This window comes from Mesoplodon densirostris, chromosome 5 (genome assembly GCF_025265405.1).
Source record: "Mesoplodon densirostris isolate mMesDen1 chromosome 5, mMesDen1 primary haplotype, whole genome shotgun sequence".
NCBI classification, from domain to species: domain Eukaryota; kingdom Metazoa; phylum Chordata; class Mammalia; order Artiodactyla; family Ziphiidae; genus Mesoplodon; species Mesoplodon densirostris.
The window spans coordinates 105,218,532-105,244,206 of NC_082665.1; the positions used below are offsets into that span (position 1 = coordinate 105,218,532).

The 25,675-nt window shown below is 38.9% G+C and overlaps 1 protein-coding gene and 1 long non-coding RNA gene across 4 annotated transcripts in view; one reads left to right on the forward strand and one right to left on the reverse strand.

The window, feature by feature from the left end:
• Nucleotides 1-456: 456 nt before the first annotated feature.
• LOC132491218 (uncharacterized) lies at nt 457-5,525 on the reverse strand. Its single transcript, XR_009532648.1, has 4 exons — nt 5,374-5,525; nt 3,155-3,236; nt 2,487-2,576; nt 457-1,136 (listed from the first exon to the last, which is right to left on the reverse strand). It is a non-coding gene; the product is annotated as an uncharacterized LOC132491218 (long non-coding RNA).
• Nucleotides 5,526-5,642: 117 nt separating this feature from the next.
• The window catches only part of ATP11B (ATPase phospholipid transporting 11B (putative)), a 118,984-nt gene continuing 98,951 nt past the window's right edge, over nt 5,643-25,675 (forward strand). For all 3 annotated transcript variants that reach the window (XM_060099187.1, XM_060099189.1, XM_060099188.1), the window contains exon 1: nt 5,643-5,946. In XM_060099187.1, the coding sequence (XP_059955170.1) occupies nt 5,920-5,946 (27 nt within the window). In that variant the 5' untranslated portion in view covers nt 5,643-5,919. The remainder of the gene's footprint in view (nt 5,947-25,675) is intronic.

The following is a 25,675-nucleotide window of genomic DNA, read 5'->3' on the forward strand; positions in this document are numbered from 1 at the left end:
TTATCCAGGATTATCCAGGATTCTGCCCCACTGCACCCTCACCTGCTCTCTGATATCCCCTTGCTCTTATTACTGTGAATCTCCCAGACCCTTCCTTAGTGGAAAGCTATTACCAAAAGCCCCTCAAACAAGCAGCCACTTTCTTCCTGTTTCCCATACAGAAATCTCTTTGAATTAGTATTTCTCAATATTCAACTTCCAACCCATTCTACTTCTTGCAACCTTAACAAATAGTTCTCTCTTTGACTCAGCATGTTTTCTTGCTCACATTTTTTTCCTCCTTTCACATACTGCCTAACCTGGCTTCAGCCTTTACTCATTGTTTTGTTTCCTTCCAGTTTAATCTCCTACACATACAAATTAACATCTATACTCATTGTAAAGTAGTGAAAAACATATGTAATTGTGGTAGTGATAAAGAAATCACATAATCTTCTGACTAGATTATCTGGAGCTCATCGTTATCTTAAAACTAATCTTTATGACTTATAAAATGAATGATTGTCTTATGTTTTCCTTTATTCCTTCTATTCAGAAAAGATTGAAGATGGCTTAACAAAATACACAAAGTATAATAAGATATAAAGGAGGTGGCATAACCAGCCAAAGGGAAACTAGAAGTAGACAAAATGAGAAGTCAGGGTAAGAGTAATTCACAAAGTATACACTGTAGAGTCTGGGCATTTGCCATAAATAAGCCTCTGAATTTTTAAAGTACCAACACAAGGACAGAAGGAAGCACATTCAATTACATAATGCTCACAAGCTTATGAAACGAACTGTTGCTCAAGAGAAGCAGAGTCATTTGTGGTAATGAATTTCTGCAGGCTCTCGTCAAGAGAACACAGTGTGATGAGTGAGCGGTGTTCCCAGTTGCACCTCCACAGCAAAAGCAGTCGCGGGGTTCCTGAGGCTGCTTCTCCTCCCATCTCTAGACTTATGCTGTTCATATGATCCTAAACAGCAGTTCAGTAAAAGTAACCGCAGCAGGAGCCAAAACAAGACTATCTAAAGACAGATTCGTGATCATTTTTCTTTAATCTAAAAATAAAATTGACATCACCAGAAGAGAGTACATAGTCCTCAGGAAATCCTCCATTAACATTTCTTCTCCCAATTGAGAATTTCTGGTAAATCTGCAAATCAGAAAGGTATGTTGGCAAGTTAGGGCATACTCACTTCCATTAGGACTCAGCAGAAATGGGGATGGAGTTAACGTGTTTTCATAAAAGTTAAGGAAACAGATGGGAGCTAAGGAAATATTTGTGGGCTAAGTCAAGATTTTCCTCAGAAAAGAATTTTGGATCTATTCTAATATAGATAAAAGGGCAAATGCCAAGATTTTGCCATTGAACACAAATGTGATGGTTTTGCCTAGAAAAATCTATGAAGTAGCTGTTAACAAACGCCTCCCCAATGCAGTCTTTCTTTCCCATTTTTTTTGTTGTGGTAAAATACACATATAAAATTTATCATCTTAACCATTTTTAAGTGTACAGTTCAGAACATATGTATGCTTTACATACTTTGACTTTTTCAAGAAAGAGATCATTTTTATGGATCCTAACTCTCACAGTGGCTTTGAGTTTCGGTTCTGTATAAGCATAAATAGCCAGAAATTAAAACTGTGTTCATATAACTTAGTCCACAACTGACATCTGTTTGAGAGATTTTCAAGAAAAGTTGCAAATATGTAATATGAGATTGTTCCTGATGAATTTCCTTACGAGGTGATAAAATATATAATCCTGGTCAGCACTGGAAAAAGCTTGCCTGAAGTCTGTTTTTTCTTTGCCTAAAGTCTGGTCTGGAAATTCTGGAATGATAGTTAACCAGAAGGAAACTGCTTTTTAAGCATAATAATTTACAATATACTAGATTTATGATTTTGAGAAAGTAGAAAGCTGCCCTTTTAAAAATGAGAGCAGATTCTAGGACCCACCTGATGGCTCCATCAATGTAGAAATAATTAAGGCAACAGATTGGCAAGGCTTACTGTCCTTCAACCAGACTGAACGTTGAAGAGTTCTGAGAGGCCCACAACAGAGAGTGTGTCCTGAGTCCAAAGGATGGTGACCAGTGGTCTTACTGCATAGCTTAGGATCTGCTGAAATCATTCAGTATACTTTGCTTTATATCACTTTGATATTCCGGAACTAAATATTTTTTCCCTAACTACTCAGTTATTGGAATTAATTTATTAATTCATTTAACAAACATCTGTTGAGTATCTTTTAGACATTATGGGTTCCAAAACGAATGAGCCAGGAATCGTGACCTTAACAAGCTCACAGTCTGTGCTTCCTATTGATAGTCCAAGATGTTCTGATCAAGAAAAATATCCCTCTTTGTCTTTGTTATACCTAAGAATCTCTATTACAGCAAACCAGGAGATTTTTTACCCCCTGGGAACAAACACATCTCACAGGTATATTTAGCACAGAATTATATTAACAAGTTTACTCAAGAGAAAGAACCATACTTACCATTAAATCAGTGGCTGTTGTGTGATGCTGTTATTCTCTTGGAAGGTCTGTCACCTCACTTGAAATGGCTTAAGTTTCAGGTTTCCTTGTCTGTCACCAGAGCACAATTTCCTACAATGTGCTTTACTTCTGGCTCTTTGCCAGTCCAGCACTTTTGAACTGGATGGTTCACTCTAGCAATAATTTCCTATCTGACCTTTCTTCTCTCTTCACCCTATCACGTATAATGTCTATGGACTAACACTCTGATTTCAACCTGTCATATCATTGTTCAGAAAATTCCAGTGATTGCCCAATTTCCGGTAAACTCCTGTGACTAACCAGAAACTCTCCTAATACTACACCTCCCCTTATTCACCCAACCCCACCTCTTATTACTCCAAATTAGTTGTACCTCAAACATCTTTAGCTTTCCGCACTTCTTCCTGCTGGAAAGCCTTTCCCTCCCACCTTCATCCTCCCATTTCAAGTTCAGCTCAAATTCAGCTCCTTTCTTCTGAACGCTCCTCAACTGCTATTGCCCACATCAGTTTTCTGAAATTAATGACTATTATTGGTATAGTTTAGAACTTAATCTCACACTGCCTTGGACTGTTATTTAACTGATTCCTCTCTGCAACTTCTCTTTCCAACAAGATTGTAAACTCTTCCCAGAGAGAAGGGCTCACCTTAAAAGTTGCACTTGTGTCTCCTCCTAATTTTAGGCAGTTGTTATGCATACATCTGGTGTTCAATACATTGAAGAAATAGCTGTGGAATGAATGAAATACCATTGACTGCAAATATATTTTCTTTCTTTCCTTTACAGCTGGTGCTTGCCTTAAGTCCTGTATATTCTGATTTCAATATTTTCAGACTTTTCCAACCACAACCAATAGGAAGACATTCTTTTTATATTGTGATCTGATGTGTGTGTGTGCGCGCGCACACACACACACACACACACCTGAAACAAGTTTCACAAAACGATACATATTATTTACACTAAGCAATATATTCTGATGTTTTATATTCTGTTTTTTTTTTTTTTTTTTTTTTGCGGTACGTGGGCCTCTCACTGCTCCGGCCTCTCCCGTTGCGGAGCACAGGCTCCGGACTCACAGGCTCAGCGGCCATGGCTCACGGGCCCAGCCGCTCCGCGGCATGTGGGATCTTCCCAGAACGGGGCATGAACCCATGTCCCCTGCATCGGCAGGCAGACTCTCAACCACTGCGCCACCAGGGAAGCCCTATATTCTGGTTTTTAAAGATACTGATCATGACAGCTCATGACACACTAAATTGATTTAATCACCACTAAAGAGTTATAATCTACAGTATAAAAATACTCTATTTTATGCTTCTTAGATTAATATGAGGTGTAGAATATTGCTCCTGAAAAATGCTTAGACCAAAACACTGCCCTGAGTACTCATTCTGTTACTGACAGTTTGAGCTACAATTATTATCTTTACACAGCTATCTTGAGATAATGTCTTACCATATTCCACCATGGTGTTTAGAATCAACTCCTCCCACTTCCACCTTTTGAAAATTGGGACACAGTTAAATAATAACGCACAAAATGTCCTCTAGATTTCTATTTTTTATCTTGTCTTGACAAACTTTAGTGACATATAAATAAAAATTTGCTGGCCTAATTTTAATCAGACCACTTGCAGATGAATAAAAATAGGTACGTTCATATTTTTCTTTACAATAGCTTAAGAGCATGAGCTTTTGTTGCCTGACCATCCAGAATCTGAATCCAAGCTCTGCCAAGTTACTTAACCTGAGCACGTTACTTAACCTGTGCCTCCATGTCTGCATCCACACACTGGGAATAATATTGTATCAACTTCAGTAGTATCAACTTCAAAGGATTGATGGGGTTAAATTAGACCATGCAAGTAAAGAGTTTATTACGGGGCCTGGGACACACAAGTGTTCCATGAATGGTAGTAATGTTTTATCCCAATTAGAGATAAGTAAATGTATCTCAAACTTCCTTTTAGGGTCATAAAGCAAGGTTCAGTTAGAAGAACAAAAGTGAGATTACTTTTTCTCTTTAGATATCTAGCTAATTTTTATAGTTGGATTTATATATAATGTAGAATTCCACTTCTGGTTTTACAGATCATAAATACTTCTAAGGAAAGGCTCTATTTGTGGTGCTGGATAATCATTATATAATAAGGAATGTCTATTGAAACTAAAAGACTGTGTTTATATATGCAAAAACCTTGTCTAGTTTTGCTAATCTCATTTAGATTTGTTTTCGCTTAATAAAAAAAATTCTTTAACTCTTGTGTGTCGAATGGTGAAATGTGCTTTAATTCAGCAAAATACTGCACACAATACAAATACATAACACTCAAGATGTATACGGGCTTGCTTTTGAATAAAGCGAGACCCGGCACTTCATTTCAGCCTTCCAAGTCAAAGTTTTATTCCAGTTGTTTTTATATTCCTTCTTACCTCTGTTTTTCCACACCCTCTCTTACCTAGGTCTTGCTACTGATGAGGTGTTTTTGACTGCAGGAGTTCGGCAGTTAACAGTAAACAACTACCTTCCCACAGAAAGTATTTTTCCCGTAACCTGTTCAATTTAGCACTGCAAGACAGCGTATCTTGTCTATTCTCCCGGAAACGCTAGTCCGCACCGGACCAGGCCTAGGGGAGTTGCATCCCCTTTCAAAATTACTGAAGTGATCAAGATTTCCCTAGCCCCAGCTCAGTCGTTTGCTAAAGAGAGCTGCGTTAAGTGTTGAGACAAAGGCTTTGGCAATTTCACTGAACCGAAACTGGAGACCTCCGGGGATTAACTTTCAGTCACTACACTCCTGATCTTGCGTATGCGTGTCGGGCTGCTGGGGGAACCAAAGAAGGCAGAGAACCAGAAACAGACCTGCAACAGGAGGTAGGAATAGAGGAGTCGGCCAGGAGCTGCAGACTCGGTAGACAGACACACCCACGCGACTAAATCCTACCCCAGAAATGAGGGGAGGGGGCAGAGCCCTGACGCCGCGTTCGGAAGCCCGGCCCCCTTCCAAGCTCGCCGCCTACCCCACCCACGCGGCTGAGCCTGGGCCCTCGGTCCGCGCAGCCAATTTCGTCACGTCCGGGGGCGGGCCGGGGCGCCGGGGGCTGGCCCGGGTGGGGCCGGGGGTGGGGTTGTGGCGGTACTGCGGGTGACAACGGTCAATAATGAAGGTGGCTGCGGCGCGGCAGCGGATTCAGCTGCGCCGGGCGGGGGCGGCGCCGGGACCGCGCCTGTAGGACCTCGGGGCCGGCGCGGCGAGATGGGGCCCCGGCGCGGGGAGTGAGGCGGGTGTGACGGCGAGCGGAACTTCAGCCGGAGGGGCTCTCCTGCTTCCCCCTCTGGCTCTTCGGCCTCCACCTGCAGCCCCTCGGCCCCCGCGTCCCGCGGGACCGGGACGGCAACGGCGGGGGCATGTGGCGCTGGGTCCGGCAGCAGCTGGTAGGTGCTTCCGCCCCTCACCTCCCGGACGCTCGCTCCTGCGCGGTCTCTTGGGCCCAGGTGGCGAGGAAGGGCCGGCGGCGCGGAGCCGCGAGGCCGGGGCGCGGGCTCCGGGCTAGGCCGCAGCGGAGGCGGGCGCGGGCCCGGGAGCCGGCAGAGTCCCGCGCAGCTCCGGCACGCGTTTCGCCGCCGAGCCCGGGCCGCCGAGGTCGGCGGCCGCTTCCTGCCCGCGCTTCTCGGTTACTCCCTCCTCCTCGGCGCACCTGGGCGGCTGCGATCAGAAGCGAGTGCGGAGCGGGGTCGGCGTCCCTCCTGAGGAACTCGGGCGAGGGCACGGAAGGAGAGTAGGTCTTGGGGAGAGAAAAGAGGCTTGTGTTTCCTGCCTCTAACAATTTGGGACTCGTTTGAGCGAAGGGGAGGGTGAGGACTTGTCTCCAGCTCCCTCTCCTCGCTGTTTTCGCGGTTGCGTTATCAAGGAGGAGGGTCACTTACCTAGTCTAACCGCTCTCAACGAAAGAAATTTTACCCAAGGCCTGGGTGAGGGAAAGAAAGAATATTCCAACACCCCGTCTAGTTTCGAAGGTAAGTACGGTAGTAATGGAGGACTTTTCCTTCTTACCTTGTCCTCGCCCTAACCCCAAGTGAAACTTTTCGAACGCGAACCTCCCTTTTTTCCGTTCTCCCGAGGCAGTTTGAACGAGACCGGTTTGGAATCAACGGTTAACTTTTCAGTTTTACTGGAACACCTGGAGAAAAAAAGGATCTTAGAAAGGGGTGATTTAAGGCATATAAAAAGCGCCACCTTTCTCAGAATTAACTCACAGAGAAAACTTTCTTGCCTCCTGGCAACTGCAGCCCGCAAAATACACCACTAAGGCAACGTGACAGTTAGGACTGAAATTGCTCCTGGCTGAAGAAGCCTAACCTTACCTCCATGATGAGGTCTGTTACTGTTTGCGGCTTAATTTCTAAATCGCATTAGTAATTAAATGCTGTTACAACTCGGTGTTTTCACTTACGAATTCAAAAGGCCGTGAAGCAAAAACGGTTTTTGTGGGACTGTAAAGATTTTGTGGGACCAAAACATTGATACCTCTTTTTCCCTGCTCTGAAAGAACATTTTTTTGTTGTTGTTATGACTAAGAAGTATGCTGTTTCAGAGCCAGCCTTCTGTTAATTCATTTGGCAGTGGGCATCATTCTCAAAAAAAAATCTTATAAATAAAACTAGAATTGTCTGCCACTGCTTCAGACAAATGTTAGCTCTCTATTTTTAGGTAATTGGGCATTCATATATCCCAGATATATGCCTTATTAGGAAACCAAGCTAATGATGTCATTATAATACCGAATTGTTGTAATACTTTGGCTTCGCTGCAGTAAGCGGCAGCTCGGTAACTTTAGAAGTTGATTATTTCAGGTCTGGTCTCATGCCTTTGATTTGCCCATCTTCATGTATAGAAGTCTTGTTTACCTGATGGTGTTTTTGTGTGCTAGTGGTTCTCTTAAAGTTTTTTCTAGTAGATTTAAGATACCACTTCTCAGTGTTAGGTATTTTTGTTAACCTGAATAAAATCCTGATTGTATAACCATTCTCATCTTCAAGACAGGCAATCTGGTAATGTTTTTTTTAAATGGCTTCAGCTGAACACAACTAAAAGGAAGGGCAGGGAGTTGCGTGGTTAGTTTACAAGACAGCTGCCTTACTGGGTGGTTAACAGGTTGAACAAGTTCGCTGTACACAAAAAATGCTCTCTGACATTCGTCGCTCACTTCACTGGTTTTACTTTTAAGTTATCAGTATGGAAGTATGGAAGTATGTAATCAGACCTGTGCCCATGTAGGACTTTGTTTCTCTGATTACCTTTGTACAGTCACTTAAATTATACATTAAGGATAGTGGATTCACAGAGTAATGTAAGTGTATTTTACTATCCCAGTCATAAACAGCCATTCTGGTTACTACACCAGGAATTATTCAATTCAAAGTCTAGTTTAAGTTATACTTCCAGTTGCTCAATGAATTGAGTCTTTTAGCAATAGGTTCACTTAAGAAAATTCAGATAACTAGGACGGATTTGGAGAAATTAAGAAGCAGATCACAAAGACAGGTTTTTTGAGTTATAAAAACACTTTATTCATTATATGCATCCCGATTTTCAACAATTTAAATTGTCTTGCCAAAAAAAAAGTTTATTGTCATTTTGTACTGAAACAACTCATGTTCTATTAATTCTTCTCTAATTAAAAAAAGTTTGACTCCTTATCTCCGCAGACTATTTTCACTTCTTGATACAATGAGAAAAATTAGGAGGTTGTCAGAAAGTTGATGTTTTCCTTTGGGGAAGTAGACTGAAAAGATTGGACTATCCTTTTCTTTTTCTTTCTCTTTTGTTCTTTCTTTCTTTTTGGGCTCATAATGCTAAAGTTATTTTACACTAAGAAAATTTTCTTATGATGTCTTTCTGGTACAGTTGGTATTATTCTAGCATCACGTGTGTTAACTCATTAGAGATGACAGCACCATGATTATAATAGTGGAAATGCCATTAGCTACTCACAGTATTCTCATATTTAGATTTTTGTGGTAGCCATTAACCACCTTGGCTATTAAAATTCTAATTAATTAAAAATCCATGTGGCTATTAGCTACTATATTGGACAGTTCAGAGTAGGACATAGTCATTAGCACAGAAAATTATTGTACAGCGCTACTTTAGACCAATGAAAGTCTTTGTCAGTTCATATTTTAGTTGACATGTAATATTTCTTTACAGGGCAATGTAGTGCTGTGTTTTTAAAGCACTTACTGTGTGCAGACATAATAAGCTAAATACTGGGGACACAATTGTAGGTCACTGAGGGCCTTATTCATTTCTGTATGCTCATTGTCTCACACAGTACTTGACATAAGAGTAGACACTGGGTACATGTTTGCTGAATAAATGAATAGGTGAGAAAATAAAGAATGAATCCATAGTATTGCTTCTGTGTTTAGAGATCAAGTGACAAAATTCAAAGATTGACCAGTCCATAAGAAAGCTAGAAAATTACTATAATTTTTAAAAACACAACTTAATGTTGTCATACTAGGATACAGTTTATTAAATTGTTCCATAAATGTAGTCCCTTCAGGTTTGTATCCGCAGTGGTGGAAGGAGGCTAGTAAGATTGTCTTCTGATTCACTGAGAAAAATGGGAAGCTCTTAACCTAAACTCTCAACCCATTCGCATTCACCAAACTTATTTATATCTTAATTCTAACCTTTCCACTTGTCACAGAGGAAGGTGCGACGGTCCTCTTTTCCAAACTAACCAGTCCACTCGTGCTCTTTAATCCTGCTTTCCGCACTCCATATCAATTATCTGTAGTGTGTTTACTCTTTTTCTTTAAGCTGTGAACATGTTCAAGCCTCCCTCTACTAATTTACTTTGCCCTGTACCTGTGTCAAATTCTCTTCAGTTTTCTAAAAAATACGTCTATTCTGCCTAATTATGCTGTTCAAGACCCTTGAAATGTGGCTAGTTCAAATTGAAATATGCTTAAGTATAAAATACACCTAGGATTTAAAAAATGGTATAAAAAAAGAATGTAAAAATCTCAATTTTTATATTGTTACATGTTGAAATAATATTCTGGATTTATTCAGTAAAGTCAAATATTGCAATTAATTTTGCTTGTTTCTTTTTACCTTTTTAAAAATGGTTACTAGAAATTTTTAAATTACATGTGTGGCTTGCATTTGTGGCTCATGTTATATTTCTGTTAGTGCTGCTGTATAACATTAAAAGTGAGCTTGTGTTTCTTTATGCCACGTTATGTAAGTCTAGGTAGCTCACACACTAGACTGTAAATATCCTAAGATGGGCCATATTTTTTTCATCTTTATAGCCCTTGCACTCAAGACAGCAGCTGGCCCATATTGTAGGTACTCACCCACCAAATGTTGGTCGACTAAGTGAATGAGTATCAGATTTATTTCAGCATCAATTTGGAAGTACCTGTGTTCTTTGCCTTTCTCTCAAGGAATGAATGAGGAGGAGTAGGGCAGGGAAGCACAGGCCTATGGTGGTGTTATTTTGGTGTGACTAAGTAAATTTTAACCTCAAAAATGTTTAAGATCCGAGAGCTTAGAGTATTTGCTTATTTTATCTCTATGTTCAGACTTACATTCTCAGATACCCAATTTTTCATTTGGTTAGAGAGGTCAAGCATTAGTGGAATCCCAATTATCCTAACAGCACTGAAGTAGGACCTTGTCCAGATACCCCAGAGAACCTTGTGATTGCCACTGTCATCATTAAATATCCCTTCTATCCCTGCAGTCTGTTTTCAATGTAGCAGCCAGAGTGATCTTATTAAAATACAGGTTAGGTCATGTAATTCCTGTGTTTAAAACCTTCTGAGGACTTGCCTTCTTGCTCAGAGTAAAAGCCAAAGTCTCTGCTAGATCTGTATCCACCCTGCTCCCCAAACCACTTCTCATCTCCCATCATCCTTTTTTTTTTTTTAATTTTTATATATTTATTTATTTATTTTTGGCCGCGTTGGGTCTTCGTTGCTGCACACGGGCTTCTCATTGCGGCAGCTTCTTGTTACGGAGCACGGGCTCTAGGCGTGAGGGCTTCAGTAGTTGTGGCGTGTGGGCTCAGTAGTTGTGGCTCGCAGGCTCTAGAGCGCAGGCTCAGTAGTTGTGGTGCACACAGGCTTAGTTGGCTCCTTGGCACGTGGGATGGATCATTCCCCGGACCAGGGCTCGAACTCGTGTTCCCTGCATTGGCAGGCGGATTCTTAACCACCGGCACCACCAGGGAAGTTCCTTCCATCATTCTTCACTCACTTTGCTTTATCCACACAGATCTTGCTATTCATCAGAAGTGCCAGGCGTACTTCAGTCTTAGGATTTTTGCCTTGGCTGTTACCTCTGCCTGCAATGTTCTTACCCTAGGTATCTGCTGGCTCCTTCACTCCCTTCAAATCTTTATTCAGATGTTACCTTATCAGTGAGGCCTTTTCTGGCCATTCAGTATAAAATTGTAAATCCCCACCCCCATACTTCCCTATCCCCTTCACTGCTTTTTTTATTTCTCTTAGCACTTATCACTATTTAACATGCTCTGTACTCTACTTATTTGTCTCATTTATATCATGAAAGCAAGGATTTTTGTCTATTTTGTTTTAGTTCTCCATGTAATAAAAGCTGTTTGTCAACTCTGCATCTACTTTTAGGTAACACTATTTCTTTCTCATTTATTTACTAATTCACTCAAACATTTTCTGAACATATACCTGTGATAGCATATTGCTAGGCTCTGGAACTACCAAAATGAAGCAACCCCAGCCCTAGCCATTCTTCGAGGACTAATGGATATTTGAATTGATGTCAGTTTTTTTCCTATTTAAAAAAATGTTGCGGTGATCATTTTTGTTTATGTGTGTTTTTTTTTTTAATTGGAATACCTAGAAGTGGAATTGCTGGGTTATGGGGTGTGCATGTTATGACTGTTACTAGATATTGCCAGATTATTTTCTAAAACGTGAGAGTTCCCCTTTTCCTATAGCTTGGTCAACACTTTGTACTGTCAGACTTGAAAAACTTACCAATCTGAGGAGTGTGAGAGGTATATCATTTTGCCCTAATTTGCATTTTGCTGATTGCTAGTGAGATTCAGGTGTCCTGTGTTTCACTCATATGAATAGATTACCCACTTTTCTTTTTATTTTATTGGAGTATGGTTGCTTTACAACGTTCTGTTAGCCTCCACTGATTACCCATTTTTCTGTTGGGTGGTGTGTCTTTTCCTTATTAGTTTCTTCTGTAGTCTGGATGCCAATTCTTTGTTGTATATGTTGTAAATATCTTCTTTTAACCCGCCCCTTGTATTTAACTTTGTTGATGGTGTCTTTTTTTTTTGATGTTTTAAATTTATCTGTAGGTTAATTTATTAGGTGAATGATTTCTACTTTTTATTACTTGTTTAAGAATTCCTTTTCTACACCAGGGTCATAAAGCTATTTTTCTAGTGTTTTCTTCAAGTTGTCTAAAAATTTAGTTTTACAACATTTAGGTCTTTAATATACCTGGAATTTATTTTTGTGTATGGAATAAAGTAGGGAATTTGTTTTCTCCCACATAAGAAGTTATTTGTCCCAGTGCTGTTCATTGATTGAGCCATCTTTTCACCACTAGCCAGTGTTGTTTGCCTTCTCTGTCACATACCATCATTCTCTTTGTTTTGTGATCTGTTTCTAGGTTCTCTGTTCTGTATTGATCTGTTGGTGCACCAGTAAGGCACTATCTTAATTACAGTGTTTTATGAGAAGTCTTGATATCTGACCAGGCAGAACCCCCAATCCTTTTTTTTCCCCCAGAATTGCTTGGGATCTTTACTCTTCCATATGCTATTTTTTATAATCAGTTTGTCTAATTCTGTGGAAATCTTTCTAGGATTTTGATTTGCTTTGCATTGAATTCGTTAAGTTTCTATTCATATTTTTTCCCTTTGATCATGTAGAAGCTATGGATTGTATTTTTATCCTTTTTTTTTCCTAGCTGTGCCTATATATTGAGCATCTCTCTCCACCTACAAATAATATAGGGATTTAGAAGATGTTGACCTCAGTATTCCCTCTCACCTTCCACATTACTGTTACATAATAGTTTAGCTCTATTTTTTTCTTTTACCAGCTTTCTTAAGATATAACTCACATACTGTACGATTTACTCATTAAAGTGCACGGTCCAGTTTTTCGGCATATGCGTAGAGTTGTGCAGCCACCACCACACTGGGATGTTTGGACATTTTCATACTGCCTGAAGGAGACTCCCTACCCACTAACTCTCATTCTCTATTCCCCCAAGCCATTAGCCCCCAGCCGTAATCAATCACTAATCTACTTTCTGTGTCTGTAGACTTGCCTCCTCTAGACATTTCAGGTAAATGGCATCATACACTATGTGATATTTTGTCACAGTCTTCTTTTCACCTAGCATAATGTTTTCAAGGTTCATTTGTGTCGTTGCATATATCAGTACTTCATTTCTTCTTAATGTCAAATAATATTCCATTGTATAGATGTACCACATTTTGTGTATTCATTCATCAATTAATGGACATTTAGTTTGTTTCCACCTTTTGGCTATCAGAAATAATGATTCTTTGACCATTCATGTGCAGTTTGTGGATGTATATTTTCATTTCTCTTGGGTAAATGCCTAAGGAGTGGAAATTACTGGGTCATATGGTACCTCTCTTTTTTGAGGAATTGCCAAACTGTTTTCCAAAGTAACTGCACCGTTTTACATTCCCACCAGCAATGTATGAGGGTTCCAGTGTCTTCGTATCCATGCCAACACTTGTTCTTGCCTTTCTGATTGTAGTCGTGGTCGTGAGTATAAATGGTAACTCATGGTTGTGATTTATATTTCCCTAATGACTGATGATTTCAAACATCTTTTCATGTCCCTGTTAACCAGTTTTTTGTTTGTTTGTATTTTATGGGTTTGTTTGTTTTTTGGTGAAATGCTTACTCAGATCTTTTTGCCCGTATTTAAGTTGTCTTTTTTTTTCTTTTTTTTTTTTTGAGTTGTAAGAGTTCTTTATGTGTTCTGGATACAAGACCCGTATCAGATATGTGATTTGCAAATATTTTCTTCCATGATGTGTGTTGTAGTTCTACTTCTTTTTAAACTCAAAACGTTCTCTTAACTTTTTAACTGTTACTCATTTTTGATTGATTACAGTGATTTTTTTTACTCACCATTATTTCTTGAATACCATCTCTTCCCTCTGTATTTACTTTTATTCTTGCTGAAATATACATCCTTTAGTTATTTTTAAGCAAGGCTTCATGTGTGGTAAACTTTCTTAGTTTTTATGTCTTAAAATGTCTTTATTTCATAATTATTATTGAACACTAATTTAAGTAGATTCAGAATTCTAGATTAACAGTTACTTTCACTCAGCATATTGAAGATACTACTTATTCTGTTGCTTTCGGACATTTATTGCTGGTGTAAAATATGCTTTTAATCTAATTGTCATTACTTTGCTGATACTCTCTTAAACGTTTTTAAGATTGTCTCTTTGTCCTCGATATTTTGCAGTTTTTACTCTGCTGTATTCATCATGTTGTTTCATATGATTTTTGTTTTTCCTGCTCTACACTTGTGTGTATTTTCAATCTGAAAGCTGTCATTTCTACAGCTCAGAAAAGTTTAGTCTTTTTTTCCCTTTAAATATTGCTTCTCAGGCTTTAATTTTCTCATTCTCAAACTCTTGCTTGATATTAATCTGTGCTCTGGCTCTTAACTTCTTGTTCATATTTCTCATCTATTTTCTCTGTGCTGCTTTCAGTGTGAATTCCTTAGTTCTAGCTTGTAGCCATCAGTTCTCTCCGTATCCAATCTAGAGTTCATCCTTGTCTTATGAATTTTTAATTTAAATGACTGTTTTTCCCCAGAATTTATTATTGGACCTCTTGCGTTTCTGTCTGTTCTTGATGCATATTGGCCGATTTGTCTTGTAATATTTTGTTCTTTTTTTAAAAAAATATATTATTCTGTTACCTCTTTGGAGATTTTATACATGTTTAAAAGTACACAGCTTTTTTCAACCTCCTTTCAGTTGAACCTGACTCTAGGATCCTGGTACAAAAGGGATTGAACTTCAGACTGCCTATTTCCAGACCCAGAGTCCCATAGGCTCAGCCCCTGATTACCGAAATGATTATCTTACTTTTAAGCCTAGCTAAGTCGTCTTAATTAAAGAAAAAAAAATTTTTTATCTGTCTTTGCTTTTGTGAAGTAGAAGGAGGAGTTCAAAGTATGTGCTTTTCCAAGGTCAGTAACTAATTAGTGCCAGAGGGAGGACTTAACCCAGAGAGTTTTTCCAGAGGGTTTAGCAGTGTAGAAGAGAATTAGCAGTAGCAGCAGTTTTCCCTGTATATCTCTTTCCTAATCCTGCCATTTTAAATCTACCCAAGAGTGAGGCAAGAAGAATGAGTTAGGGAAAGAAATTTAGGAAGCAGTGATACTCTGGAGATGGGGGTGACAGGTTTGTAGAGGAAAATGAGAGAAGTGATCAAGAGTTCCTGTAGTTAGTCAGCTATGGCCATTTTCAAGTTGACATAATATTTTAGGTACCAGAAGAAGCTAGGCCTTGCTTGTACCTTAATATATATCTCCTCTTGAATATGTTATCTAATATGAAATGCAATACATTTAAATTGATTTTGAACAGCATGGCAAATTTTTTGAAAGATTTCAGTTCTAAATTTCTTTTTTCATCTTAAACTTTAGGAACCACAACTGTTTTGAAGTTTGAGAAGTTTGTGATGTTGAAATAGAAATTGGAAATGCCAAAGAGTTAAGATAGTTGTCTTTTTTTTTTAATTTAAAAAAATTTTTTAAATTATTTAATTTTAAGCAGGGGCTTTCTCTAGTTGCAGCAGGCCGGGGCTACTCTTTGTTGTGGTGCACGGGCTTCTTATTGTGGTGGCTTCTCTCATTGCGGAGCACAGGCTCTAGGCGTGCAGGCTTCAGTAGTTGTGGCATGCAGCCATTAGGGCACACAGGCTTCAGTAGTTGTGGTGTGCGGGCTGAGTAGTTGTGGCTCGCGGGCTCTAGAGCGCAGGCTCAGTAGTTGTGGTGCATGGGTTTAGCTGCTCTTGGACCAGGGCTTGAACCCGTGTCCCCTGCCTTGGCGGGCAGATTCTCAACCACTGAGCCACCAGGGAAGTTCCTAGTTGTCCTTTTTTTTTTTTTTTTTTTCTTTTTGCGGTATGTGGGCCTCTCACTGTTGTGGCCTTTCCCGTTGCGGAGCACAGGCTCTGGATGCGCAGGCCCAGCGGCCATGGCTCACAGGCCCAGCCGCTCCGCGGCATATGGGATCCTCCCAGACCGGGGCACGAACCCGTATCCCCTGCATCGGCAGGCGGACTCTTAACCACTGCGCCACCAGGGAGGCCCAAGTTGTCCATTTTTATTAATAACTTTTATTACATCTGTAATGAAATTATGCCATACTTTATTTTTTATATTTAAAAATTGTTATTTAACTCTTTATTCAGAAGAATGTACTTGATAATTTTCTATAGAAAAAAAGCGAGTCATCTAATGACTTACTGTTATTTCAGTCAAAATTTTACTCATTTTACTTGATATTTGTTTCACTTTTTGTGCTTATTAAAAGGCCTTTTTTTGTTTGTTTTAATGAGGTTTTATTCAGGCCCTTACTTCTTTTGGTATTTCCACAGTACCAAGCGTATTACCTAGCATGTAGTCAATGCTCACAGTATTTATAATGATTTTTAAAATTAAATTATAGGGTAATTTAACAAATGAAATAGTAGATGGCTTGATAATGGTCGAATATTTTTACTTAAATTGGTGCAGTGCCTAGCATAGTATGAAGCACATGTTCCTCAGTAAATACTTGTGTTACATATTGGTCTTTTAAGATTTTGCTTTGAAGAGTCTTTTGCAATGAGTGCAATTGATAGATAAAGCTTGACTAGTATATAAGTCAGTTCAAGTCTTAATCACATTTTACCTAGGAAATTGTTTCTTCACTACTGCATTTCATGAGCTACAAAACGAATATAGATATCCTTCCTTACCTCACTTCTCCACTATGCTCTTTAATATATTAGTTCAGAAAACTAACAGAGATGTGAGGATGGGCTTGATATATATATATATTTTTTTTACTACTGAAAGGCAGGGAAGTAGTTCTCTAACCTTGTCTTTTCCTATTGAAAGTTTTTTTTTTTTTTTTTTTTTTATTTATTTTTGGCTGTGTTGGGTCTTTGTTGCTGCACACAGGCTTTCTCTAGTTGCGGCGAGCGGGGGACACTCTTCGTTGAGGTGCGCAGGCTTCTCATTGAGGTGGCCTCTCACGGAGCACAGGCTCTACGAGCGTGGGCTTCAGTAGTTGTGGCTCACAGGCTCAGTCGTTGTGGCTCGCAGGCTCTAGAGCTCAGGCTCAGTAGTTGTGGCGCACGGGCTTAGCTGCTCCTCAGCATGTGGTATCTTTCCGGACCAGGGCTCGAACCCCTGTCCCCTGCATTGGCAGGCAGACTCTCAACCACTGCGCCTCCAGGGAGGTCCCTCCTATTGAAATTTAAATACTGTGGAGGAACTGGCCTCTAACTTAGATGTGCAGACCTTCAGACTTTGTGTGTCCAACTCCTATGCAACATTAAAGGGAATTGATGCAGTGCTTACCTGTGAGTGTTGATCAACTTTTTTTCCATCGTATATTTGCAGAATTAAAAAAAAAAGAAAGAAACTTAGGAATTTATTATGAGACAGGAAAAGTCAAAATTCTTAAATAATCAGAGATGCTTTTATCAACCTTTATATAGTCTCTTTTTTTTTTTTTTTTTTTTTTTTTTGCGGTACCCGGGCCTCTCGCTGTTGTGGCCCCTCCCGTTGCGGAGCACAGGCTCCGGACGCAAAGGCCCAGCGGCCATGGCTCACGGGCCCAGCCGCTCCGCGGCATGTGGGATCCTCCCGGACCAGGGCACGAACCCGTGTCCCCTGCATCGGCAGGCAGACTCTCAACCACTGCGCCACCAGGGAAGCCCTTTATATAGTCTCTTAGACCATGAGTTCCCTAATAATGTTTCCTGTAGATGGAGATAAAGTTTTCAGTGGTCTGTGGCAAAATGAGAAAAGCAAGGTCAATGTAACACACACGTCTGTGTGTGTGTCTTTGTCTTTGCTTAAACTTATGTATGTCCTTGTTTTTGAGGACTGTCATTTTAACTTTTAAAAAAATTAACTTTTTATTCTAAAATAGTTGTAGGTTTTCAGAAAGGTTGCAAAAATAATAGAGAATTCCTATACATTCTTCTCACCCACTTTCTCTTATTAACATATTACTGTGCTACATTTGTTACACTAATAAACCAATATTAATACATTATTATTAATTAAACCCTGTACTTTATTTCATATTTGTATATATTGCAAAATGATCACCACAGTAAGTCTTGTTAATATCCATCACCACCCAGTGTTACAGAATTTGTTTCCCTGTGATGAGAACTTTTTAAGATCCACACTCTTAGCAATTTTCACATATGCAATACAGTATTATTAACTATAATTACCAGGGTGTACATTATATCCTATAACTTATTTATTTTATAACTAGAAGTTTGTACCTTTTGACTCCCTTCACCCATTTCACCCACTCCCCAACCCCACCTCTGGCAACCACCAGTCTGTTCTCCATTATTTCTGTATCTATGAGCTTGGAGTTTTTTTTAGATTCCACATATAAGTGAGATCATACAGTATTTGTCTTCTCTATGTCTGACTTATTTCACTTAGCATAATGCCCTCAAAGCCCATCCATGCTGCAGCAGATGGCAAGATTTCTTTTTTTTTTTTTTTTTTTTTGCGGTATGCGGGCCTCTCACTGTCGTGGCCTCTCCCGTTGCGGAGCACAGGCTCCGGATGCGCAGGCCCAGCGGCCATGGCTCACGGGCCCAGCCGCTCCGCGGCATATGGGATCCTCCCAGATCGGGGCACGAACCCGTATCCCCTGCATCGGCAGGCGGACTCTCAACCACTGCGCCACCAGGGAGGCCCAAGATTTCATTTTTTTGATGGCTGAATATTTTATATATGTGTGTGTGTGTGTGTGTGTGTGTGTACCACATTTTCTTTATCCACTCATTTGTTGATAGACATTCAGTTTTTTCCCATACCCTGGCTATTGTAAATAATGCCACAGTGAACATGGAGTGCATATATCTTTCAAATTAGTGTTTTTCATTTTCTTCAGATAAATACCCAGAAGTGGAATTGCTGGATCATATGGTAGTTCTATTTTTAATTTTTTGAGGAACCTCTGTACTGTTTTCCATAGTGGTTGTACCAGTTTACATCCTCGCCAACGCTTGTTATTTCTTGTCTTTTTGATAATAGCCATTCTAACGGGTGTGAGGTAATATCTCATTGTGGTTTTCACTAGTATTCTTTTTCTGGTTCAAAATCTCATCTGGGATGGGGCTTCCCTGGTGGCGCAGTGGTTGAGAGCCTGCCTGCCAAGGCAGGGGACATGGGTTCGTGCCCTGGTCTGGGAAGATCCCACATGCCTCGGAGCGGCTGGGCCCTTGAGCCATGGCTGCTGAGCCTGCGCGTCCGGAGCCTGTGCTCCGCAACAGGAGAGGCCACAGTGAGAGGCCCACGTATAGCAAAAAAAAAAAATCTCATGTGGGATAACACATTACATTTAGTCTTCATGTGTTCTTAGGCTCCACTGGGCTGTAATAGTTTCTCAGCCTTACGAGAAGAACTAAGTCTTAGGTTGTTTTCCTTACTTTCTTTTTTATTAATATTCTTGCTTAGAAGAATTAGAAGTTGGCAAATTTATGTTAGTTTTCCAGTTAAAAATTTTTTTTCTGTTCTGTGAAATCCAAAACTCTGTGAACCATTGCCTTTGGTTATCAGAAATCAGTGTGATGACCATTAATAATTAGTGTCTCCAAGTTTCCTAATTATGTTTTTTTGTTGTTATAAAAGAAATATCTATTAGTAATTTTTTTAGAAAGTGAGTGTGAAGTTTAGAGTTAATTGAATCTTATAGGGAAGAATTGGTGATCTGATTTGTGGCGCAGTCAGAGTTTCCATTAGATGTGAGTGTATACAGAAAGCCATAGGAAGATATGAAGTCTGTAAACACTGAGTAACTGAACTTAGTTACTCAGTTGATGACTGTGTCAACTCATCATAAAGGTATTTCTTAAAATTACCAAAATAGAAAATGTAATAGTATATGATTTCAGCTTTCTTCATTTTTCATGTTCAAATTTTTAAATTCCATGTCAAATTAGAGATCCTGTCCATTTCCACAGTTAATACTTTATACCTTGGCTCTTGATTGTTTTCTCTTCTTTTTCCTTGATCCTTCAGTGACTTTTCCTTCCCGTAACTTTTTCTTCCTCTTTACCAGATTCTTCATTTCAAACATAAAAATAAGCTTATGATTTGCTTTTACTAAAAATGTTTCGCTTGATCCAGCTTTTCAGTTGTTAACCGCTATCCCCATTTCCCCACCCTCCTCTCCATCCCCAGTCATTAATCCACTGTAGCCCTTTTAACTGTACTCAAACTGCGTTGGCAGAAGCCACTGATGATTTACGAGTTGTTAAATTCAGTTGTCCTTTTTTCAGTTCTTATCTTCCTTTGCAGCATATGAAATACTGCCTTTTTGCAACTTCCCAGGTTTCTGCCATACTACTCTTCTTGTTTTTCTTCTGCTCTGATGATCTTTTTTCCTTTTTGCTTACGCCTTTTCTCCCACATGTATCTTAAATGATAGCCCTCAGAATTCCATCTCCTACCCTTATTCTCTTCTTCCTCTGTACTCTTTTTTTTTTTTTTTTTTTGCGGTACACGGGCCTCTCACCATTGTGGCCTCTCCCGTTGCGGAGCACAGGCTCCTGACGCACAGGCTCAGCGGCCATGGCTCACGGGCCCAGCCGCTCCATGGCATGTGGGATCTTCCCGGACCGGGGCACGAACCCGTGTCCCCTGCATCGGCAGGCGGACTCTCAACCACTGGGCCACCAGGGAAGCCCCCTCTGTACTCTCTTAACAGGCAGTCTCATACGTATCTTTGACGCTAACCACCATCATTATGCTTGCTGGCTTCCAATCTCAAGTCCAACCCTCTCTCCTAAACTCTACATAAAGTTGCTTAGTAGATATCCATGCTGGGCGTACCACATTCAAACCAGAAAATAATTCTAGTTTGATCTTAAATATGTGAGAGGAAATAGGAAATTAGGTGATATCTAAGTAATAAATTGTAGGGCCTAAAACACTAAGGTTTCATCAGCTCCAAGTGGGCAAGGACTAAGTCACGTATTCCTTTTTATCATCAATGGTCCTTAGTGCATTGAAAAGCATCTAGTTAAGTACTCAGTAAATACTCTTTGATTGGTTGTTAAAGTAAATTTTTTTCATTACATGTCAGAAAATACCAAAAGGCAAGAATTTGCAGATCAGCAGTAGAATTTTAATAGTCATTATACAGGGTAAATGAATTGTTTGCCAAAAGAACTGAAAATATGCAAACATATTCTTTTGTGTTTTTTTAAAAATACATTTTCAGAATTATGTCAGTTTGACCCAGTGTTGCTGAATAATCATTTCCATGCTTAAAATTTAATTTTCAAATTTTCATAGCAATAGTTTAGGATTTGCTAAGTTCTTTTTTTTAAATCTTATATAGACATGTTTTACTTTCTTCTGAAGCATGTTTCTCATGCTCTTTACTAATATAAAATTAGTAAAACAATTGTGTATCTTCCTTCCACCTTACTTTTTTCTACCTTTTATTTTAGTTCTTGTCTTAACTAAATAGGATTCACTCATTGTCTCTATTCTCTGACTTCAATATATTTTTATGTTGTTATTGTTTAGAATTTTTCTCCGTTACACCTAAGCCTGTTTAAATATGTACTTGGAAATATTTGTTGTAGTTTCCTGGTTTGAATACCAATATTCTGCTCATGGTATAAGCAGCAGCTTCTAACTTGAGGGGATTCTATTATAAACCCAAGATAGTACTTGTAATATTGGTTAGATTTTGGCCATAAAAGTACATAGTTTTCAATCCTGTTGGACCCAGTACCCCCTATTTCTAACAGATATTTCATAATGTTCTTTCCATTTTTATCTTGAAATAAAATTTAAATATATAACCCCCATATATAACTTGATTTTTTTAAATCAACATTATAACCCTAGTTATGAAGGAACTAGTATGAAGGAAAAATAAATACATTTATATTAAATAATATCTGTTTCAGTATGTAAGTACTCAATCGTAACTACACTAAAGGTAGTGAATAATAAAATGCTGTAATCAGTGTGACTTCATGGCTACTAGTGCAGACTGCTGAAAGTGTAGTATATTGGTGACTCATATACAAGTGACATACCCATTGGTGATGCAGTTTTCTGAAACTGAACACTCTGGGAAGTTCTGACAGAATGTTATCTTCCTTCATTTTACATGGTAGTTGCATTGCTGAAAAATTCCCAAATCCATATGCAAAGCATTTTGTGTTTGTTTTTAAAGAGGAGGTTCGTATTTTTCTAAAGAGATTTTTACAAACATGAATATCAGGCAGGGCATTTGAAAGTTGTCTGGTTCACAGGACATTTCCTTGTTGTCAGGACTCTGATGTTCATTGAAGAATGTCTAATATCTCTGCCCCACCCATTCACCCACCTACTAAATGCCACTAGGCACCCCCACCCCTCAAATCATTGTGAAAATCAGTACTAACCTCATTTCTGAAAACGGTTTCTAGAAGTCTTCCTTCTTTCCCTTAGGCTCATTCCCCAAAAGGAGTTTTAACTTTGAGGCATGTAATCTCTTAGCTCTAATTGAGAACCATTATATATAATTTCTCTCAATGAGAATAGGGAAACACAATTAAGCAACTGATCAGAAAACATAGGTGAGTAGAAAAGCCTGTAAAGCAAACTATATGGTCATTCAGAAATAGTATTTCAGTGATAGTGTTATTTTGGTTGATTTGCTAAATATTAATGCTTGGTATTCAGTTGTAGCTATCTGGTAACAGGAACAGCATACAGTTTCATTCAACATAAGAGCAAGAGTGTTACCAATTTTGAGAAACATTTAAAATGTTTATAATTATGGCAGGTTGAAAGGTAGGATGTCTAGATTGTGGAAAGTGAGACTGGTAGTAGGTACAAGATTGTTGGGTTTTGTTATTGCCACTGCTGCTATTTATTTGGTTCCAGTTTCTTGGTTCAGGCATTCCTGAAAACAAGTTTCCTATTAACAGGACAATTGTGTATCTTCCTTCCACCCTACTTCTTTCTACCTTTTGTGTCAATTTTTGCCTAAATAAGTAGGATTCACCAGCTCTCTATTCTTTGTCTTCAATATACTTTTCACCAATTTATTATTTATTTTTTTAATTTTTATTTTTAATTGAAGTATAGTTGATTTCAATATACTTTTTAATGTTATTGTTTAGAATTTTGTGGGTGTGTCTTTGTGATTGATATATATTTTAAAATATTACACTTTGAAGATACTTTGTAAGGGATATGTTTTCTGTGTAAAGGATATTTGTCTCTGGCCTCAGAACTGTAACCCCATTGCTTCTGATATACTGAGGAGGACGTAGGAAGCCATCTTCATTGCCGTTGTTGTTTATGATTGTGAGTGGAGAGGGAGGAGGCTTAAAAATGTTTGGGAAACCTTAGTAGAAATTCCATTTTACTCATCTATCTCCAATCTGGATACCACAGGTAGAAGAGTTACTAGTTTCATTCCTTATCCAGCCAGTGTTCAACTGGATAGGTAAACCAAAAAAATCAATTTAGGGTTCTTGGTTACAGAAACCTTAAATTCTACCTTAGTGAAATCTATGATTTTAAATTTGACCTAAACTAAAACTACCTCACACATTTATTTTTATCATAAATGTCTCTGTGATTTCAAATCACCAGGCTAGCAAATAAGAGACATTTACTGTCACAGTTGAATTATGGCCAAATAGGATTCTTGTAATCCAGAAAATCCGTGGTAAAGTCCCAAATGGGTGAAATTGACATATTTTAAATTCTAGTAAGATATACTTAACATAAAATTTGCCATTTTAACGATTTCTAAATATACAGTTCAGTGGCATTAAGTACAGTCACACTGTTATGCAGCCATCAATCACCACCATCTGTCTCCTGAACTGTTTGATCTTTCCAGACTGAAACTTTGTACCCATTAAACACTAATGCCCTGTTCCTCTCCCCTCCCCAGCTCCCCTTGAATAAATGCCTTGCAAAGTACGAATTTGTCAACTCTTACTCCTTATATAAGAGGAATAAATTAAAAATTTCATCCTTTTGTTACAGGCTTAATTTCACTTAGCATAATGTCTTCAGTGTTCATCCATGTTATCGCATGTGTCAAAATCTCCTTCCTTTTTAAGGCTGAATAATATCGCATTGACACACCACATTTTGTTTATCCATCCGTCTGTCAATGGACACTTGGGTTGCTTCCACCTTTTGGCTATTGTGAATAATGCTGCCACGGACATGGGTTTACAAATATCTGTTCGAGTCTCTGCTTTCATTTCTTTTGAGTTTATACACAGAAGTGGAATTGTTGGATCATACAGTTATTCTGTGTTTACCTTTTTGAGGGCTCACCATATTATTTCCACAGGGGCTGCTAGAGGTGTATGTTGGAGTGGGAAATCAAGTTTGGGAGGTAATATAAGAGATGAGCTTCCTATAAGAGATGAACTTCCTGTAGTAAAGTATTTGCAGATGATTTAAGATGTTTGGAGTCAAAGATCACTCTGAATTTTGAACCCTGTAACTGGAAAGCCAGTTCCAACCCACCTCTGCAGTAAGCCAGAGTTCTTGGAAGCCCAGACTGGTCCGATAGATGGCAAACTACCTTAAATCCTAAAATGAAAATTATGTAACATGATACAAAAAGTTAAAATTAAATTGTGTTTAGATCATGGACATTTTAAGTTATTCCCTCTCACCTTGCTTTGGTCTCTTAACAGTGTAAAATTATCTTGTCCTTATAATACCTTCGTATAGATGTATTTTATTCAAAGTCTATATCCAGGAAACAGTAATTCACAATTAAGTTTGTAGATTTGGTAAAATACGTTAAATCATTCTTCCCCAGAAGTATTGTGTACATTGGAACACGTAGCCAACAAAAATCACTTTGTGTCATAGAAAGTGTGTGACCGAAATAAAGCTTCTGTTCATTTATTTTAATAACAGTGCCATTGCAATTTTGAATGCTTCTTTTTATGTTGTTTTTCATGGTTTTTGGTTTGTTTTGTAGCTTTTTTCTATTATGGAGGAAATAGATCACACATAGGAATGATTAAATGTACAAATTTACTTTAATCACTGAACTCTAAAAATGTTTTCTTAGTTATGTTAAAGAAGTGTGACAATATTTAATTATAGGACTGTAGTTTTAGTTTCTTCTTAGCTCTTATTTGTAATGCTTGTATTTTTCATAAAATCTTTGGGATTTTAAGAATAGTACAGAGACTGGTATATTTGGTATGAAAATATAAAATGTTATGAGTCATTTCTAAGTACTGCTTTGTGCCAGAGACCAACATCTAAAAATTATAAGCTGTTTTCTGGTTTGGTTTCCCTAGGTTTCATCAGTTTACTGTTACAAAAGGAGTCTTTTTCAAATCAGTCCCATGTGTTTTCAGTTCTTTCCTTGAATGCCATCATGGGATTTTTTTTCCACCTTAAATGCTCATCCACTTTTTTAAAAAATTTAATTTATGTATTTATTTTTGGCTGCATTGGGTCTTCGTTGCTGCGCTTGGGCTTTCGCTAGTTGCAGTGAGCGGGGGCCAATTCCCCGCCATGGCGCGCTGTCCTCTCATTGCGGTGACTTCTCTTGCTGCGGGGCATGGGCTCCAGGCACGCGGGCTTCAGTAGTTGTGGCTCATGGGCTCCAGAGCACACGTCCAGCAGCTGTCACGCATGGGCCTAGTTGTTCTGCGGCATGTGAGATCCTCCCAGACCAGGGCTGGAACCCATGTCTCCCACATTGGCAGGCAGACTCCCAACCACTGCGCCACCAGGGAAGCCCTAATCCACTTTTTTTAAAAGTACCTGTGGTTTTTACATATGCTCATAAATCCACACAGAAAAGAGGTTTTTAAT